This window comes from Tiliqua scincoides, chromosome 3 (genome assembly GCF_035046505.1).
Source record: "Tiliqua scincoides isolate rTilSci1 chromosome 3, rTilSci1.hap2, whole genome shotgun sequence".
NCBI lineage: Eukaryota > Metazoa > Chordata > Lepidosauria > Squamata > Scincidae > Tiliqua > Tiliqua scincoides.
Window position 1 is genome coordinate 91,380,559 of NC_089823.1, and position 19,900 is coordinate 91,400,458.

At 40.9% G+C, this 19,900-nt stretch overlaps 1 protein-coding gene across 5 annotated transcripts in view; it reads left to right on the top strand.

The window, feature by feature from the left end:
- Positions 1-19,900, top strand: part of MAP4K4 (mitogen-activated protein kinase kinase kinase kinase 4) — a 173,033-nt gene that overhangs the window by 146,845 nt on the left and 6,288 nt on the right. For 3 of the 5 annotated variants that reach the window (XM_066620369.1, XM_066620370.1, XM_066620372.1), the window contains 12 exons: positions 2,076-2,173; positions 3,928-3,936; positions 4,316-4,491; positions 6,169-6,289; positions 7,477-7,668; positions 10,736-10,853; positions 11,065-11,235; positions 13,434-13,577; positions 17,321-17,455; positions 18,024-18,124; positions 18,549-18,698; positions 19,392-19,551. In XM_066620369.1, the coding sequence (XP_066476466.1) occupies positions 2,076-2,173; positions 3,928-3,936; positions 4,316-4,491; positions 6,169-6,289; positions 7,477-7,668; positions 10,736-10,853; positions 11,065-11,235; positions 13,434-13,577; positions 17,321-17,455; positions 18,024-18,124; positions 18,549-18,698; positions 19,392-19,551 (1,575 nt within the window). The remainder of the gene's footprint in view (positions 1-2,075; positions 2,174-3,927; positions 3,937-4,315; positions 4,492-6,168; positions 6,290-7,476; positions 7,669-10,735; positions 10,854-11,064; positions 11,236-13,433; positions 13,578-17,320; positions 17,456-18,023; positions 18,125-18,548; positions 18,699-19,391; positions 19,552-19,900) is intronic. The other 2 variants (XM_066620371.1, XM_066620373.1) reach the window with 1 other exon arrangement.

The following is a 19,900-nucleotide window of genomic DNA, read 5'->3' on the forward strand; positions in this document are numbered from 1 at the left end:
GATAGGATCTCAAAACACATAGATGAACAGGCCTTGCTGAGGGAGAGTCAGCATGGCTTCTGTAAGGGTAAGTCTTGCCTCACGAACCTTATAGAATTCTTTGAAAAGGTCAACAGGCATGTGGATGCGGGAGAACCCGTGGACATTATATATCTGGACTTTCAGAAGGCATTTGACACGGTCCCTCACCAAAGGCTACTGAAAAAACTCCACAGTCAGGGAATTAGAGGACAGGTCCTCTCGTGGATTGAGAACTGGTTGGAGGCCAGGAAGCAGAGAGTGGGTGTCAATGGGCAATTTTCACAATGGAGAGAGGTGAAAAGCGGTGTGCCCCAAGGATCTGTCCTGGGACCGGTGCTTTTCAACCTCTTCATAAATGACCTGGAGACAGGGTTGAGCAGTGAAGTGGCTAAGTTTGCAGATGACACCAAACTTTTCCGAGTGGTAAAGACCAGAAGTGATTGTGAGGAGCTCCAGAAGGATCTCTGCAGACTGGCAGAATGGGCAGCAAAATGGCAGATGCGCTTCAATGTCAGTAAGTGTAAAGTCATGCACATTGGGGCAAAAAATCAAAACTTTAGATATAGGCTGATGGGTTCTGAGCTGTCTGTGACAGATCAGGAGAGAGATCTTGGGGTGGTGGTGGACAGGTCGATGAAAGTGTCGACCCAATGTGCGGCGGCAGTGAAGAAGGCCAATTCTATGCTTGGGATCATTAGGAAGGGTATTGAGAACAAAACGGCTAATATTATAATGCCGTTGTACAAATCGATGGTAAGGCCACACCTGGAGTATTGTGTCCAGTTCTGGTCGCCGCATCTCAAAAAAGACATAGTGGAAATGGAAAAGGTGCAAAAGAGAGCGACTAAGCTGATTACGGGGCTGGGGCACCTTCCTTATGAGGAAAGGCTACGGCGTTTGGGCCTCTTCAGCCTAGAAAAGAGACGCTTGAGGGGGGACATGATTGAGACATACAAAATTATGCAGGGGATGGACAGAGTGGATAGGGAGATGCTCTTTACACTCTCACATAATACCAGAACCAGGGGACATCCACTAAAATTGAGTGTTGGGCGGGTTAGGACAGACAAAAGAAAATATTTCTTTACTCAGCGCGTGGTCAGTCTGTGGAACTCCTTGCCACAGGATGTGGTGCTGGCGTCTAGCCTAGACGCCTTTAAAAGGGGATTGGACGAGTTTCTGGAGGAAAAATCCATTATGGGGTACAAGCCATGATGTGTATGCGCAACCTCCTGATTTTAGGAATGGGTTAAGTCAGAATGCCAGATGTAGGGGAGAGCACCAGGACGAGGTCTCTTGTTATCTGGTGTGCTCCCTGGGGCATTTGGTGGGCCGCTGTGAGATACAGGAAGCTGGACTAGATGGGCCTATGGCCTGATCCAGTGGGGCTGTTCTTATGTTCTTATGTTCTTATGTTAAGGATGCATAGGACTGCAGCCTAGTAGCCTCAGGGCCCAATCCTATCCAAATTTCCAGTACTGGTGCAACCACAATGAAGCCCTGAGGAAAAGGAGCAACCATTCCCTTACCTGGAAGAGGCCTCCATGGCTGCCCCCATACCACAGGATGCCACTCATGCCCCATTGGCCTGGCTGCATCAGCACTGGAAAGTTGGATAGTATTTGGCCCTCAGAGTGCAATCCTAACCATCTTTCCTGCACTGGAATAGCTGTGCCAGTGGGGTATGTGCTGCACCCTGCTATAGTTGGGGGATAGTCATGGAGGCCTCCTCAAGATAAGGCAGTGTTTGTTCCCTTACCTCAGAGTTGCATTGCCCTTACCTCGGGGATGGAAAGTTGGGTTAGGATTGCGCCCTTAGTAATTCGTTTAGAGTACAACTAGTACCACTTGAAGTTTTCAAGACATTGGTTTTTTTTCATTTAAAAATTGCAAAAGAAATTTCAACCCCTACTTGTGTTTTGGTTTGTTTCCCACTGTGTGTGTGTTTGCAATATATGCCCAATATTTCAGTTGAGAAACATATTCAAACTCCCATTACTTGAAAAATTTCCCTATTTAATGTTGATTGCTTCATTTTTTTTCTGTTTGCATAGCATCATCAAAATCGGAAGGTTCACCATCGCAACGTAATGAAAATGCAACCAAAAAGACAGAAGAAAAGAAGGAGGCCTTCAGACCCAGCAAACCTGTGGTGAGTCCAGCCTGTAGTGTATTACTTATGTAGTTTTTGGTTGATATGCTGTAAGTTATATAACTAAGTTAATTTTAAGAGCTTCATATTCGATGTATGTCAGTGTACTCCAAACCTCCTTCCTTTTTAGAGCTCTCCAAAGTTCTGCAGTTACAAGCCTTTAATATCAACTTGGTAGTACAAACAAGTAGCAGCTTTCTATCTGATGCTATCCTGAGTGACCAGTTTGTTCATACAAGAAGAACAGAATGTTTTTGCAAAAATGTCAGACGATTCCTTTATTTGTACGCACAGTTGTGGCTTCCCTTACCAAAGTATTGTCGTTTAAGTGCTTGTTCTGAAATGCACCAGCAGTCTTATGTTTTAATTACCTACAATTCAAACTCACTGATAAGATGAGGGCAGGTTTCCAGCCCCAAATCATGGAATGTTCCATGACTCTCGGATAAGTCAGGGGTAAAACTTAGGGAAAGATGGTTGTGAGGAAGAGCTGCAGCTTGCCCTAGAACCTGATTGCCCTGTAGCCTGATTAAAAGGGGGGAAAGAATCTGAGCTGCACCACTGTTTTTGAAGACATTAACAAGGTGCTTATGCAATACTGTGTAATAGAACAGTGGGAGGGAGGAGAGAGGAAACAAGGGGAATCCCCCCCCCCAATACGCAGTTGTACTGAGATTATAGGTGTCAGGCTTTAAGATCCAGCAGCAGCCAGCCAACCTGTCTGCCAAGTCAGGTAATGGCTAGTTGCCTTGGGAGAGGTAAAGCATGTTCAGCTGGAGCAACATTGCACAGGGTGAGCTATTGCCTGCTGCTTCTCTAGGCTTCTCCTGGCTGCTGCAACACCCCTGAACTGCCGTGCCCCCCCGAGTGACCCACAAATAGGACATGGTCTATGATAGATTTTTTAGTAAAAAAATTTTTTGCTTTATAGGCGAGTATCTACGGTAGAAAACCCATTTGTTGTTGCTTCCAACAGAAGAAAATCTAATATATTGCTAATTTCCCCCTATTCCTATAGGATTAGAATAAATTATGGGCAAAACTGCTTTCTGTCTACTTTACACCTTGCTTATTTTGTAATGCTAAGGTATATCTTTGATCTGCCACTTTTTTCCTTAAAGTTTTTAAGCAAGCTAATACAGGTGGAATCTAATTATCCACAGATTTTTTTTACCTGCAGTTTTATGTCAGTTCAATGAAAAGGGCCCTTTAAATGAAAGGAAAAAAGTCATTTAACAATAATGTGAGAGAGGGCAGCCAGCTGACAATCCATCAATCATTCTCTCTCCAGGCACTTACAACAGCTTCATTCTAAGGGAAGCAACCCCTCCCTTCCCCCTGAGCACATGAAAGAAAGATAATCACTTTGCTCTGAAGGGAGGGGTTGCTGCCTTGGAGCGAAGCCTTTCTAAGCACCTGGGGAGAGACTGATTGATGGATTGTCTGCCTAATGACTCTGTCTTATATCACAAAGGTCAGCAAGGCTGTTTTTCAATCACCTAGCAAAGGGACATTGTTTTTCAAATGGATTTGCTTTAATGCAGTTTTTGCCATCCAGTGTGTTCTGGGAACGAAACCCTTGCAAATAACAAGACTCAACCTGTACTGTAACTGGGTATCAGAATTTAACTGGATTTGTTTTCTTTGTGGACTAATTTTTTCTTTCTTTACACTTGCTCTTCAAACTGCACTTCTTTTCATTCCTCTTGGCTAATGCTGATCTGCTGAAACCCAATTGTGTGACTGGGCTGCAGGGAGAAGTGGTAAGCTGCCAACATTTACATTTGAATAATAATGAACACTGTTGTGTAATTATTGCCATGTCTGCATTGCTTTCATCTAGATATCTTGTGACCAAATTTTCCAGAAATGCAGGCAGTTTTAAACTGAAATGTGATGTTTTTGATTGCACTGAGGCTGAAATGTTCAAAAGAATTGTTATATGCTAGCTGCATTCTATGTCCATGGAAGTAAACTGTTACATGGTTATTTCTGTTTTCTAAATAGTATAGACATTACTGCAAAAACATCTAACTAAATTGATTGATTTCTTAAAATGTGGTGTTGAAATTTTCAGTGTTGGTGATAATTGCATCCTTGTCTGAAGTCCACATTCGTTTATCATTTACTTTCTCTTCCTAGGATTTAACTGCTTTGGCAAAGGAATTGCGGGCAGTGGAGGATGTGCGACCTCCCCATAAAGTTACAGATTATTCATCATCCAGTGAAGAATCAGGGACAACAGATGAAGATGATGATGACATGGAGCAAGAAGGAGTTGATGAATCTACTTCTGGACCAGAAGATGCCAGAGCAGTGTTAGTTACTCTTCCCTGCTGACCCACCATGTCATACAGACATAAATTTGTTTCCAAGTCAGAGTTTTGTTCATTTCTAGTAAGACCTCCAGGACACTGTTTAGTTCTAGAAGCCACAGTTCATGAAAGATGGTTAAGAAATTGGAAAGGATTCAGAGCAATATTCCCTCTAAGGGAATACCCCATTGTGCATACCCCTTCAGCTACTATGAGGCAGCCTGCTGGTGTTTCCAGATGCATGGCAATGGCATAATATGTCATTACCACACTTCTGGGAAACACCATGGTCCAAGCTGTATGGAGCTCGACTTTCCAGGGCTTTGGGTTGCGCGGCTGCACAGCTTAAAGGGAACAGTGATTCAGAGATAGGCATAAGGAAGCTAGTGAAGAGTGTCTGCAGGGCATTCGCATGTTTAACATAGAGCAAAGTTTAAGGTAAACATAGAGCAAAGTTTAATGTAATTGAGCATTAAAGCATTTATAAATTCTAACCTTTCATTTTTCTAAAATATATATATTATCATATTCGTGTGTGTGTGTGTGTGTGTGTGTGTGTGTGTGTGTGTGTGAGATATTGCAATTAAGCCTACTAAGACTTTTCTAATTCTGGAAAGCGCAAACTGTGTTGCAGTTTACAAATGCTCCTTGCATAGTCATCTGATGGCAAATTTTGCTTGCTACAGGCATTCAGATGAATGATTACAGAGGGGCCCCCATATCCACAGATCCCACATCCGCAGATTCACTCATGCAAGGATCAGGTCTGTGCCCCCCAATGTGTGCACCCCATGTGCGTGCACCCCTTCCAACCCTGGAGGGATTCCTCGGGCCTCCCAATGCCTTATAAGGCTTTAAAAAATCACTTCCAGTTTCTCCGTGAAATGGGAAGTCGCTACAGAGCTCAGTCAGAGTTTGGCAGAGACTGGGGACGGATGTCCTTGGCCTCTGCTGAGGTTACAAGCCTCTCCAAAGGCAAGGGGAGTGGAACTCCCATCGCTTCTGGAGGGGGGGCAGCTCCTTGGACTGTGGGGATGGGCGTTAGCCTGTATTCACGGTTTCAGCTATCCACAGGAGGGTGGGGTTCCAGACTGGAACCCCAACTGATAAGGGGGCACACCTATATTTACAAATAAACGTTTTCCACATTAATCAGGCTTATGATATCTTTTTTTCTATGATGATCTCATCTTTCAACTTGTTCCATAAGTTGGATACACAACGTTCAGTGACATGACTGATACAGGTTGAGTACCCCTCGTCTGAAATTCCATAATACAGAATATTCTGAAATACATAAATTTTTTGAGCATCACCATGACTTTTACTTTTTTCCCTAAAGAAATAAAATCACAAATTGTGTTTCATGCACAAACCTTGTTTCATGCAAAAAATTATTGAAAAATATTGTATAAAATTACTTTCAGGTTGTATGTATAAGGGGTATATGAAACATAAAAGAATTTTGTGTTCAGATTTGGACCCCATCCCCCAAATCTCTCATCATGTTTATGTAGGCATTCTGAAATACAGAAAAATCCAAAACACTTCTTGTCCCAACCACTTTCTTTAAGGAATGTCCAACCTGTATTGTTTTTTGTACTGTTGTGGATACCCAAGAATGAAAGTGAAGTTAGAAGCATGTGAGTATGTGTTCAAAATGTCCTTCTTGTCAAACAGATCCTCTCTAAACCTCAGCAATGGTGAAACAGAGTCAGTGAAAACCATGATTGTGCATGATGATGTGGAAAGTGAACCTGCCATGACTCCTTCCAAAGAGGGCACTTTAATTGTCCGACAGGTAATGCATTATTTCGGTAAATAATTTACTCTTTCCTCATTAAAATCACTCATTCACTCATACTTTTTCTACATAGTATCAGTTGCAGGAATTACTGACGCTTAATATCAGTTGTTGGAGTTTCAGACACAGTTCTAGTAAATGAGTCAATATTTGAGCATACAAAGAGCACAGTAGCTCCCAAACATTATGTCTGCTGTATTTTGCAAGTATTGCAATGACACATTATTGAACTATAAGAGGTTTACCTTAGTTTGGGTCCCAAAAGTATGCTTGTGTGTTTTTGTTTTTTAAATGTTGTGGCTGTTGCAGCAGGCATCTACAAGAAAGCTGTATTGTGATCTTGTAATACAATTTCACCATCTTTTAAATCCTCTGTGGGCATTTTAAGAAAACTACTTTCTCTTAAAGTAGTAGAAAGTCTAATGGTGGGAGGGCCTGAGACAATGCAAGGTAGGGTAATCTAGTTTATTTGTAATCAGTTACACTTAACAGTTCTTTTTGTATAGTTTAGCACAGCCTAGCTATTGCCTTATTGCCTAATAGCAACCTTTACCAAGAGATTTTTCTTCCAGGAGGTTATGAGGACAACTACTTTCCTTTAGCAGTAGAACTGTTGGGTGATGTAGTTTTCCTGTCTTGACATGTAATGCACAAAACCATAGATTATGATTCTTCTGTCTTAAACAGACTGATCTGTTCAGCATGTGAGCAAGAATTAATGTCCTATGACCTAATGGCGAACTCTAATTTTGCAACTGAATGTCAGTGTCATAACTGAGCCATAGGTTCTATTCATGCTTATTGTTTAAATAGCTAAGTTAGGATATTTGCCAGATGCTTCAAGCACTTTATCTGATCTTGTTGAAAAACTGGAACTCAGTGTAAGCATGCTATCAAGGTAGGCCATAGGAGCTTGCAAGTTGACAGAATAGCATAGATTCGACCAAAAGCTGCTTAACTTAGTTGGTAAAGAACCTGTTCATGTCAGAAAACCCAAATATTGTAATCCAAAACAGTACAGTGTGTGGCTGAATTTTTTTGTCACCACTTAATTTTCAAACTCAGGCGTCAAGGCTTGAATGATTTAATGCATTGATTGAAACCTTGAAGGTAGATCAGCTTGTTAGGGACATAGATCTTTACGCAGCACTTGAGCAAGACAAGTGTGCCTGTTTTTTCTGCAGAGTACAGTTGACACAAATCGTGCCGGCCATCATGAGAGCAATGGCTTTGCCGGTCGCATTCACCTCTTGCCAGATCTCTTACAGCAAAGCCATTCCTCCTCCACTTCCTCCACCTCCTCCTCCCCATCCTCCAGCCAGCCGACACCCACCATGTCCCCACAGACACCCCAGGACAAGCTAACTACTAATGAGGTATGTCTTGCACCACAGCTGGCTGCTTTGGCAGGGTTCTAGCCTTATTGCCTAATAGCTAGCTTCCAGAGGAGCTCCAGCCAGTGTCCCTCTGCTCTTCTTCCTGTCACCTACCCTTCACTCCCAAAATAACACATTTCAGCTCTTATGTACCAAACCCCTTAACTCTAGAGCAGTTTTACCCCCTCCCCAAACTTGCCAGTTGACTATTCTTGCTTTTTTACAATGAGTCATTAATTGCATGGCTTTTGTATAAGCTGAACTGATTGCTCTGTTTCGGGGTGACTTAAAAGCATAATCTGGCTTTTCCAAAATGATGATACTGCCTTGTATAGCATAGTGCTGAGTAACTACGCATGTAGAAGACCCTTGCTTTGGGAAAGTGGGGCACTGTATTAGAAAGGAAGCTTTCTCCAGCCTTACCACAAGAGGCTTCTTTTTAAAATGTCCTAATGGGTACAGGGAAAATGGTAATTACTTCTCGAGAAAGCTTTGCATTCTAGAATCTAGATTCTTAGGGAACTTTTCTGAATGTTGGAGAAAAAGTGCTGTCTTGGTTTTTAATGTTACAGTTCTGCTCTGAAAGTTTGGTATAAAATGGGCTTTCAAGTTCAGCTTTCCCAGAACATCTGTACTGTTTTCAGTTCAGAATACTGTTTGGCATGCTTGAAAAGTGCCCTCCAGAGGTGGAAAGGAGCATATGCCTCAAATAACACCACAGGAGTTATTTGATTTTCTCTGTAAACTGCTTTGTGAACTTTTTTGTTGAACAGTGGTATAAAATATTGTAAATAATAATAGTAATAATTCTTAGCTCCTCCATGTGAATTCTTGTACATTTGAAGCAAGAACAATCTGTATTTAACAAATTAGAGTTGTGCAGGTTTAATATGGAGATAGTGGGTGGTGGCGTAGCTGGAGGGGGTAGAGCACCCAGTCTGACGGGGAACCTCAGCGTGGTGGGCAAGTGGTCCCGCCCTTCGGAGCCATTCCTGGCGGGGGGGGTGTGCAAAATGGGGCCATATGGAGCCATATGGGGGTGCTCCACCCCCTCCAGCTACACCACCGATAGTGGGTTTTTTCTTTCCTTCAGGGACTCTTGTTGATGAAGAGACATGTAATGTTTTTAAAACGGAGAGGTCATTGTGGAAACACCATCTCTGCTTCAGTTAAATTGTACCTACTTTCTCTGATATTGAGCCGTTTAATTTTATTGATTCTGCAAATTTCATTCAGATGACAGCTGATTGGCTGGTTTCTGTGATGTGTTACCTGGAAACTTCAGTCCAGTCACTAAAGTGGTTTTTCACTTTTTAAGAAAAGGAATTTTTAAAGCCATTTCTGCCCAACGTTGCATATATACAACAGGGACCAAATGTGTACAAAACTGCAGAAATGGGCTAAATAAAGCAACAAATGAATGAGCAAATGCATTAATGTTTATGGAGTACTTTAAAAAAAAAAAGCGAATAGCTCACTCTGAGATAAAGGATTAGTGAGAGAGGCAGGAAGCCTCCTGCCTGAACAAGTGTTCCATTTGTTGGAGAGCATGACTGTAATTTCAGTGGTGAAGTCAGCCTATCTCTTGTAGTGTGAAAATTCTCTCTGAACTCTGTTGTCCATATTATGTTCACTCTCATCTCCCAGTTCCAGTCTTGTAAGTCATGTAGGTGCAGGTTAAAAACATGCATACTAATGTTTTATATGTGCTGTGTAATTCAGAGCAGAACTAGATTTATAGCTGTGATGATGTTTTCTTTGTTGTTTCCTGATTATGGTGTGTTGGGATATAGTTAACAAACAATCCTGTCTTAGTTCTATCTGCAGTGTTTTTTTCACAATAGGATAGATAAGGTCATGTGAGAGACAGGCAGGCATTCTTCTGTGCCATGGAATCGTAGCAAATGTAGCATTCAAAAATAGTAGCTACCATGTGAATGGTGTTATCTATTAAACCGTATTCCTGTAAATGAAAATCTTTTAGGGTTTGCAAAGATCCCCAGTGAAATAGCAGTAGATGTTGGTAAAGGCAATATGGTTTGAAAAACTAAGTTATGCTGTCTGATCTCAGTATTTTTGTTAGAGGAGGGCAAAAAGTTTACAGAATAGAGGTTCTTAAGGAGTAAAGAACTGAGCCAGCACCTCAAATACATGAAACAAGTTTAACATAAATTTGTTCCTTTGTCCGTACCAACTTTTACATAACACACACTTAGTTATGTCATTCTGCTTTAATGTGCAGTGTTGTCCACAAGACATGTAACTCACTCAGTCTGGCAAGGAATTTTTCAATCATTCCACTTCCACTTTTTAACTGTTTTCATTGTTTCACTTTTCTCCTTCGTTCATGTTTTTTCCATGTTTAGCATTTTTAACTGCAGGATGTCACTGTTTTCACTTCTCACCTAATAAGCACCCTTGTTTGATATGGCTTAATATATTTTTTCCTGTGAGAAATGATGGTGGAAGAACCTGCTGCAACTTTCTGGCAAGAGGCTCAGTTTAAACAAAAAAGAGAGCACTTGAAAGTGTGAGAATTCTCTAAAAATTATCCATAACACAGAAATCATCAATCATAAGCAGCTGTGTGCCTTATTCCTCACTGAATAATTTTGTTGCCTATGGACTTCATATTTCTTAGTTGATCACACTGGCTCAGAATAGAAGATGCATAACAACAAAAAAAGGCAGAACGTAATTGTGAAAAGATGCAAAAAGAATATGCTGAATATGGAACAAAGGCGTATTTGTTTCTTAAAATAAAATGGGTTCCTTCAAGTATTTTAGGAAGAAGAGACTCATTCTTGCTTTATGCTGTTTTTAAACATACTGTAAAAACCTAAATGGGGGAAATATTAGACTGAACTTTCATATCAGTGCTTTGAAAATTTTTATTTTTTTATGATGTTGTGCATCCTGTCTATGTTTAGGTAGCACTTGGGGAAGGGGGACGAGAATGCTTCCAAAAACAGTGCTGTCTAGTAGCAACTGAAATAATTTGTTTTTGTTGTTTAAACAAAGTTGTTCTATATTATGATCATTAATGAATCTGAAATTTACATTGCAGACTCAGTCAGCTAGTAACACACTGCAGAAACACAAATCTTCCTCCTCCTTTACACCTTTTATAGACCCCAGATTACTACAGATATCTCCATCTAGTGGAACAACTGTGACTTCTGTTGGTAAGTAGTAGAAACTTACAGTTGGCTTTAAAAAGGTGCAGTAACTTAAAAGCCCATCTCTTTTGAAAATTAAAACATTGGTTTATTATTGCTGCTCTTTGTTTCCTCTGTGTGTGTGTGTGTGTGTGTGTGTACATACCAAATAAATGCTTGATGTTGAGGTTATCACTGTTTGTCTTTTTCTCTCATTTCCCTCTTCCCACCCCCATAGTAGGATTCTCAAATGAAGCAATGAGGTCAGAGGCAATAAGGCAAGATCCCACCAGAAAAGGATCAGTTGTTAATGTGAACCCTACCAACACTCGGCCACAGAGTGACACTCCAGAGATTCGCAAATACAAGAAGAGATTCAATTCTGAAATCTTATGTGCTGCCTTGTGGGGTAAGCAAGCCAATGTTTGTGATTAATTGATTTCTAGATTTGTAAAAACTTTTCAGCATAATCTATAATTTTTAAACGAATGACAGTTGGCTTGCATTTTGCATGCAGGTTACATTCAGGCTTGGTGCTTAAAGCTGAAATCACATACAGTCAACATGGCATTGAAAATCCCAGAACCTGGGAAATGCATACTATCTCTTTAAAAATGACAAGCCACAGGCAGGGAACTAACAGAACAGCTTCATTCTCCAGTCTCAGTCTCCCTCCAAGGCATATATTTCACAAGTAGAATGGCAGGGGAATTGCCTGCACTATTTTTAACTGCTGGAGTTTTGTTTTGTTTTTGTTTGCTGACCGCATATACTGAAAATAGCATCAGACAGTTGGGTGCAAAAAGTGGGCTGTGTATCAGAAATGGCCAATAGCATTTGTTTGTCTAAAGCAGTGTCTCTCAAACTATAGGTTGGGACCCACTAGGTGGGTGTCGTGAATATGTACATGTTAGGCCTTGGTTAGCATGTGGAGCCTGAACCAAACTAAGTCAGTAATGGAGAAGTTGCTAGCAGTTCCTAGCTGCAAGAATGTGAGTAAACAAACACAAAGATTGTTGTCTCTCCTCTGCTGGCCAGAAAGGACAGACAACAAGAATTACAACCCATTGGAATGTAGCACCTTTGGCGCCTTATCAAGCTGATGAAATGCAGCTGTGGATCTCCAGTTGGGAGGGGTAAGAACTAGGAGGGCTGGCAACCAGGCCCACTTCGAGAAGGTTCTGTCCTCAAAAGTTTCTGATTGGACAGTCTAAATAAGTATGAAGTCACCTCAGTACTATTAGCATAAGAAGTATAATAATGAGGCTCAAGGGGTGTGTTTGTCCCCTTCTTGGACAGAGTTTTTGGGTGCAGCATCCTGCACGCTTTGAGCTCCATTGTCCACCATGGGCATCTGGCCTCACAGGCAGCCTGGAGCTAAAAGATCTACAAGAGTAACTGACCCACGTGAGATTTAGGGATAAATAGAGATAACCAGCTAGCTTTATTATTTTATTGCTGATTTGTTTCCTAGATGTTTATGCCTCTAGCATTTGCTGCCTTGTGTAACCTTATGTATTTAATAAACTAAAATCTCTTTTACTAAGTTGTTTCATTGTCTGTTGGGGACAAAGGTTCAGAATCCTGCCTAGCCGTTCAGCAAGCTACCAAGTGCTCATTGAGGTCTAGTAACTTGAGGACTGAAGCTTTAATTGGAGAAAGTGCTCAGTGCCTGCAAAGGATAGAATTAAGCCTAGAGGGTCTCAGTGTCCCTGGACTGAGACACTGGCACGTATAGGGTGGTGGCAGTACTACTGAACAGGGAGCCTTGAGGGCTTTAGGGTTCGAGAACCAAGAACTCTGAGCACCCCAACTCCCCCCTAAGTTTGCGACAGTGGGTCGCAAGCCAATTTCAGATGGGTCCTCATTCATTTTAGTATTTTATTTTTAATACATTAGACTTGATGCTACCATGGTATGTGACTGCATTTGGGGAAATGTTACTCATCTGTACTTTTAACAGTAACAGATTACCAAGGCTACTATGTATCTTTTAACAATAATAGACAATGGAATTTCCTCCTGGGTATGTGTGGGTAGGATTGCAGCCTTGGATTGTTAAATAATTTTTCTGCCTGATGATGATACTTCTGGTCATGACATCACTTCTGGTGGGTCCTGGCAGATTCTCATTCTAAAAAGTGGTTCCCTGTGCTAAATGTGTGAGAACCACTGGTCTAAAGTGGTTTCCAAGCTAGCTAAATTATGCTTAACAGAGAAAGGATCCAGTGTTTGCATGAGATTTATTGAAAGTTTACTGAGATTTACTGAAGGTAAATCTAGAAGCCAGTTCATCCACTACATGCTTCCTATTGACAATCATTTCCATGAAAATTTTTTGAATGAGATTCTTGTGAGAATATAGCAGGCCTAGAAATGGCATACTGACTTTCTGGAAAAGCAAACTCTAATGTAGAGCAATTTCTAGAATGTTGGCTTATAGTTTCTATGTGGCTCTCGAGAATAGCACATGAGCAGGCTCCCTTTCAAAAATGCTTATTGTGTGATAAAGTTAGAATTTGCCCAAATAACAGATGTATTTCCCAAAATGGCAGATACATTCTGATCACAGAAACTTGTGTTCTGACTTAATTTTATTCACCCTAGGAGTTAATTTGTTAGTGGGAACAGAAAGTGGCCTGATGCTGCTGGACAGAAGTGGCCAAGGAAAGGTGTATCCATTAATAAATCGAAGGCGGTTCCAGCAAATGGATGTGCTTGAAGGTCTGAATGTCTTGGTGACAATATCGGGTAAATAGACATTAAACTTTTATTTTCCTTCATGGACATTGCTTCATTTTCCTTGCATTAAGGACCAATTAGTTGTCAGTGCTCCTGAGTCTTTAGTGTGGTGGGTAGATTTAATTGCTCTGTCTGGTACCGAGTAGTATATTGCAATGGTTCTCAAACTTATGGAGAGTTTTATTCCCTCAGTAAGCTTTTGTGGGGGAGGGGCTAGGGTAGTGACATGATCCCCAGGATTGTGTTGTTAACAGGGGAGAAAGGGGGCTATTTTTATTTACTGAGGGCTGATGGCAACTGTGGGCATTGCAGGGAGTTCCGAGCAGCCCTCTGCAGGGCTCCCCGATGCTTAGAAAGTTGACTTAGAATGTTGAGAAAAAACAGTAGCTAAGCACTTCTGGAAGGAAGAGATGGAAGGAGGCCTCAGAAGGCAAGGAAGGGTAGACAAGGTGGAAGGGGTAGACCAAAAGGGGTGAGAGAGAGGGTTGCTCCTGAGGTGCTAGAAGAGCCCAGTTAACATGTAGGCCTCCCTTTCACCCATGCTGCAAGCACCTCTCAGCTGCTGAACTGCAAAGTGATGCCTCAGCAAAGTGATGCCTCAGTGTTAATGTTGAAAGGTGGTTGATAATTGGGCTCTTCCATATCTTAAAAATATGATCAAGATTTGCATAGTCTCTCTTCTGTCATTTGAAGCTAATGAATTCCTACATGAGAACAAAGTTCTTATTTCTGGCCACCGTCTGCCTAATTACATCACTTCCTGCTAATGGTATCACATCTGGCCCTCAGCAGACACCATGAATGGTATTCAGCCCACTATATGAAACCCCTGGAAGTGGGTTGCAATCACATTTTTAATTATTTTGAGGCATGGGGAGCCCTGCAGAGGGTTCCATGGTGGTCCCTGCATCCCCCCCCCAGAGACTGACGAAGGAAGGAGTAAGTTTTTAAAAAGCCCCCTTTTTTAAACCGCAGCAACGCAATTCTAGGATCATGTTGCCACCCTCCCCCACTCTGCCCCTTAAGGGGGCAAGGACAGGGCTTCTCAGACTGGTGGGTCATGGTCCACCAGTTTGAGAACCACTGTTCTGTATAAATAATCTGTTAAATCTCTAATAAATAAACTATTATAAATTTAATTGTATTTTTTGTGTGCAAGGGGTAGGGGAGTGGGGGTTTCATGCGGTCCACAACAATTCCAATTTTTTCCTCAGTGGTCTACGGGCTCCTAAAAGTTGGGAACCACTGATTTTGAAAAAAAAAACAAAAAAACAAACTTGTGTGTGTTGTTGATGGTGAAACCCTGTGGTTAAGCTTGTGTGTTACCTCTTATTTAGAATTGCGTCAGTGGAAGTCGTAGATTCCCATCCAGTCGTTTCCTCCTTGAATATTGTTTCCTCTTTTGAAGCACACTATATTAACCCTTTAATTGCTTAATCATTTAGTGTGACATGCCCATACCCGTAGGATATGAAGGAGTCTCTCTAACGTGTTTAATTTTTAAATACACAAAAGTAGACTGCATAGGAAGGCAAGGCTTTTGATTTTAAATGGTCCCCCCCCCCCCGTTGCAGCTTGCAGGTTTTTAAGCACTTATTTGAACCTAAGCTCTTCTTAAAGCATTAAAGATTGCATGAGGGAGTTACTCTGTGTATGCATCTTTAATTGATGCTGATTCAAAAAACTGATTTAACTTATACAAATGGGAATAAGGTCAGGTTTTATTTAAAAGCTTAGATTTGGAGCTTGGTTTTGGACAGCAGAAGGATTGAACAGGAGGGGAGCCTATGTAACAGTGTAAGTACACAATTCAGCCCAAGAACTGTACACCACCTTAACTTCAATGTGAAAGTGTTAATTATGAACTAAAGACTCCTGTGTAAATTAGTGGGCCATAAAACTTCTTTACTGTGACTACATCATTCCTAACAATTGTTTGTGTTGTGCCATTTGGAGGTGTAAGTTGAAAAGGGTGCAGTTTTTAGCTAAATAATCAGTTTTATGTTGGGTTCCCCCCCCCAAATTCTTTGCAAAATTGACTCAAATCCCCTACCACAGTGTTTCTCAAACTGTGGGTCAGGCCCCACTAGGTGGGTCATGAGTCAATTTCAGTTGGGTCCCCATTCATTTCAATATTTTAAATATATTAGATTCTACCATGGTATGTGACTGCGTTTGGGAAAATGTTACAGATCTGTTCTTTTAACAGGCTATAGTAAATGGGACTTGCATTTGGGTAGGATTGCAGCCTAGGATTGTTAAAAATTTTCCTGCTTAATGATGTTGCTTCCGGTCATGACATCACTTTCGGCAGGTCCTGACAGATTCTCGTTTTAAAAAGTGCTAAAAGTATGAGAACCACTGCCCTACCATGTGATTCATCACAAGGATTAGTGCCGGGGGGGGGGGGTGGCATTTCCTTCTTGTTACAGGTAAATATTGCTAGTAGAAAGTTTCCTGGGTCTAGCATGCAACTTGAAAGAAAATCACATGCTGTGAAACCATATCTAGTTAGCAAAAATATTTTAGTAATACTGAATTAAATATATTTATGACAAGTAAAACAGTCCTAGTTCATACTTTGAAGAAATACCATGCATTCACCTACCAGAGTGCACAGAGCTGCTGGTTCGTAGTTTCGCGGTAATTAAGGGAGTAACCAATTGTGCAAACCAGTGCCTCCATGTCAGACTTGTTCACAGGATGCCCACCATTTGCACAGTTGTAAATTCTGCGCACAATTTGAGAACAGACTCAAAAATTGATATGTTTTTTAACAACCTCTTGAAGGTTGGAAGAGAGGAGTTTTTCAGGATCTCCTGCAAGAGGAAGTTGCACATAGGGAGGCCACCACAGAGAAGGCCCTGTTGAATACCAAATGAGCCTCCTTGATGATGGCATGCAAAGCAGGACCTCACTGGAAGGTCTTGATTTTAAGTGCTCGATACCTGTGCACTCCCACTCATTCTTACTATACCTACAAAATGAAACCATGTTAAACGACAACTGGTGAGACCTGGGTTCCGTTCACCATTCAGCCATGAAGCTTACTAGGTGACTTTGTGTCAGTCACTGTCTTGCAGTCTAATCAACTTCACAGGTTTGTCATGAGAATAAAATGAGGTTCGGAAAGATCCATGTATGTCTGCCCAACCATGTTAGAAAGAGGTGGGGGGTATAAATGCAGCAAGTAGAGCAGATTCTGTAATTCTTTTCAAATAATATTATAAATGCTCATTAAAGTTTGTGACACTTATATCCACTTTTCTTCTATCGTGGAGTTCATATACATGAGAGTCCCAGGCTCTTCAAGGCTCTTATTAGATCCAGATCTGCTTAGCTTCAGCAAGATTTTTGTATTTTATGCATTCATGGCATTCCTTGAAACCCTGAATTGAAGTGGCTAGCATTCGTCTTTGCTGATCATGGTCTCTTCATATGTTCCATATCCTTGGGGGTTTGCAATAGTAAACAGTAAATAGTAAACTGGGATTTGTAGGGGTCTTACAATAGTAAGAGGCTATGGTCCATTGGGATTCAGCAAGGATTGCTGAACATGTGAACTTGACATCCTGTGACAACCTTATCAATCTTATTTTCCTTAAGTATAGTGGGGTTTTTTTTTTATTAAATATAGCAGGCATAAATGGATAGTATCTGTGATCATGTGTGCATGAGAAGTCTGGTTCCTGTTTTTGCTGAATTGTGGTTTATTTTCCAGTTGCTTATTTGTATTCAAACTTTGTTTCTAGGTAAGAAAAACAAGTTGAGAGTATATTACTTGTCATGGTTAAGAAATAAAATCCTTCACAATGACCCTGAAGTAGAAAAGAAACAAGGGTGGACAACTGTGGGAGACTTGGAAGGATGTGTACACTATAAAGTTGGTAAGTAACTGATCACGATTATTGTGTAAATCAGTCGAGAGGGCAATTATGTAATGGAAACTTCTAGTTAAAATAGTAGCTGTAGAAATTGTTTCTATTTAGCTTTCGTCTTATCTCGTGAACAAGTCACATGGCATGATGGAAGTTTTCTTCTGCTATTTTATTTATAACTTGACCAATGAAGAAATGTAAGAGTCGTTTCCTTTGATTACTTTTATCCTGGGTCACATGTTAACAGCAGCATATACACACTAGTAATGATGCATGCATTTCTCAACCCCTGCTTGGTGTCACTGCAATCTCTAGTATGTTATTAAATCTGGTTCCAAGTGTAGGACAAATAACGGTTCTGTTTTTTGGATTGTGTGTTTGGCACTTCTGAACGTGGCAGAGATAAGTTGGGTCAGAGGAACCATATTAACCAAATATTATTAACCAAATCAAATGATATTATTGCAGGAGATAGGTTCTCAAGAAAATATATATAAGAATTCCTGTCCTGTAGAGGGACAAACAAAACATCCAGAAGTCCAGGTTTAACTAATGTTCACTATCTTGTTAATTTTAGTAAAATATGAAAGAATCAAATTCTTGGTAATTGCTTTGAAGAGTTCTGTGGAAGTCTATGCTTGGGCACCCAAACCATACCACAAATTTATGGCATTTAAGGTAAGTGTGCATATTTATGAGAATGGGCTGCATGTAGCCACAAAAGCATTTCAGTGGAATCTCCAGGTTTTAAATGGGCAAAGGAGGGAGCAAACAGGAGTCACTGCCCATCAGGAATTGTGTGGAAAATTCTTGTCATACGTATTTTAATTAAAGTTTGTATGGATCTTAAATTTTAAGGAAAACAATATGATCCTTTTTTAAAAAAGGGGGGATCCATTTGAACATGATGCAGTTATGGAGTTCCAAGGAAATGATTTATACTTAATTTCAACTTCCAGCATGTATTTTTATGAGAATAGTTGCTCTAATGGAAGAACCCAAGTATGGAATGTGGTGATGGGGTCCATACAAAAACATTTCTAAAGGAAACTTTTTTTTTCCAAACATAGTTTGCTGAGTATGTTGTCTTATTATTCTGCAGTCATTTGGAGACTTGGTGCATAAGCCATTATTAGTGGATCTCACTGTAGAAGAAGGTCAGAGACTAAAAGTGATCTATGGCTCCTGTGCTGGATTCCATGCAGTGGACGTGGACTCTGGATCAGTGTATGATATTTATCTTCCAACGCATGTAAGAAACTAGTATTTTAGTTGTGTTGTATTGCAGAGAACAGTGTGCTTTTGGTTCTTATTCATATCTGAAGATTTATTCACTTCTCAGTATACTGAGAACTGTATACTGTTGTGGAACTGAGCTAACCTTCTTTAATGTGGGGTACTAAAAATTTCCATTTCACCTCCAAAGTGCATGTAATACCTCATCCTTTCCCCCTGAAATATGCTAAAGCTTTTGTCAATCTGGAGAATGCACAACCAGACATAACATTACAGTTCTAGACATGTCTACCCAGAAGTAATCCCCACTCGGTTGCATGGGGCTCACTTCCAAGGACGGTCACATAGAATTGTAGCTAAGAAACTAAGGCCCAAATCCTAACCAACTTTCCAGCACTGACATAACTATGTAAATAGGACATATGCAACATCCTGTAGTTGGGGGCAGTCATGGAGGCCTTCTCAAGATAAGGGAATCTTTGTTCCCTTACCTCAGAGCTGCATTGCCCTTACTTTGGTGCTGGAAAGTTGGTTAGGATTGTGCCCTAAGGCTGCAATCCTATGCACACTTTCTTGGGAGTAAGCTCTATTGACTAGGATGAGATTTACTTTTGAGTAGACATGCATAGGGTTGGGCTGTACATGACTAATGAACCAAGAGAGTCCTTGGATGACAGGTCAGAGTTCATGAATATATCTGTGTTTGCAGATCCAGAGTAGTATCCAACCCCATGCAATCATCATTCTGCCAAACACTGATGGTATGGAGCTGCTTGTTTGCTATGAGGATGAAGGAGTATATGTTAATACATATGGAAGGATCACCAAAGATGTGGTTCTACAGTGGGGAGAGATGCCTACATCAGTGGGTATGTATGCTCAAAGATTTGCAATCTGCCATAGTGTTGGAAAAGGAGAGATGGGCTTCTTCCACTTATTTTTTTAGTTGGAAGTCAGGCACCTAATTCATGAAATAGGTCTGTACAGTGGCGTGTGCATCATGCAACCATTAATTGATTGTTCCAATTCTTAACACTTATGTTGTGCTTTTTCTTCAGATATGTCTTGTTCAGAATGGCTGTAGTGGCTAAGAAACTGATTTAGAAATTGGAACTTTCATTCAGATGTTGCCTCTGCAGTGAACTCACTGGGTGACCTTAGGCAAGCCACTCTCACTCAGCCTCATCTTCCCAGTTGCATTATGGGAATAATAACAGT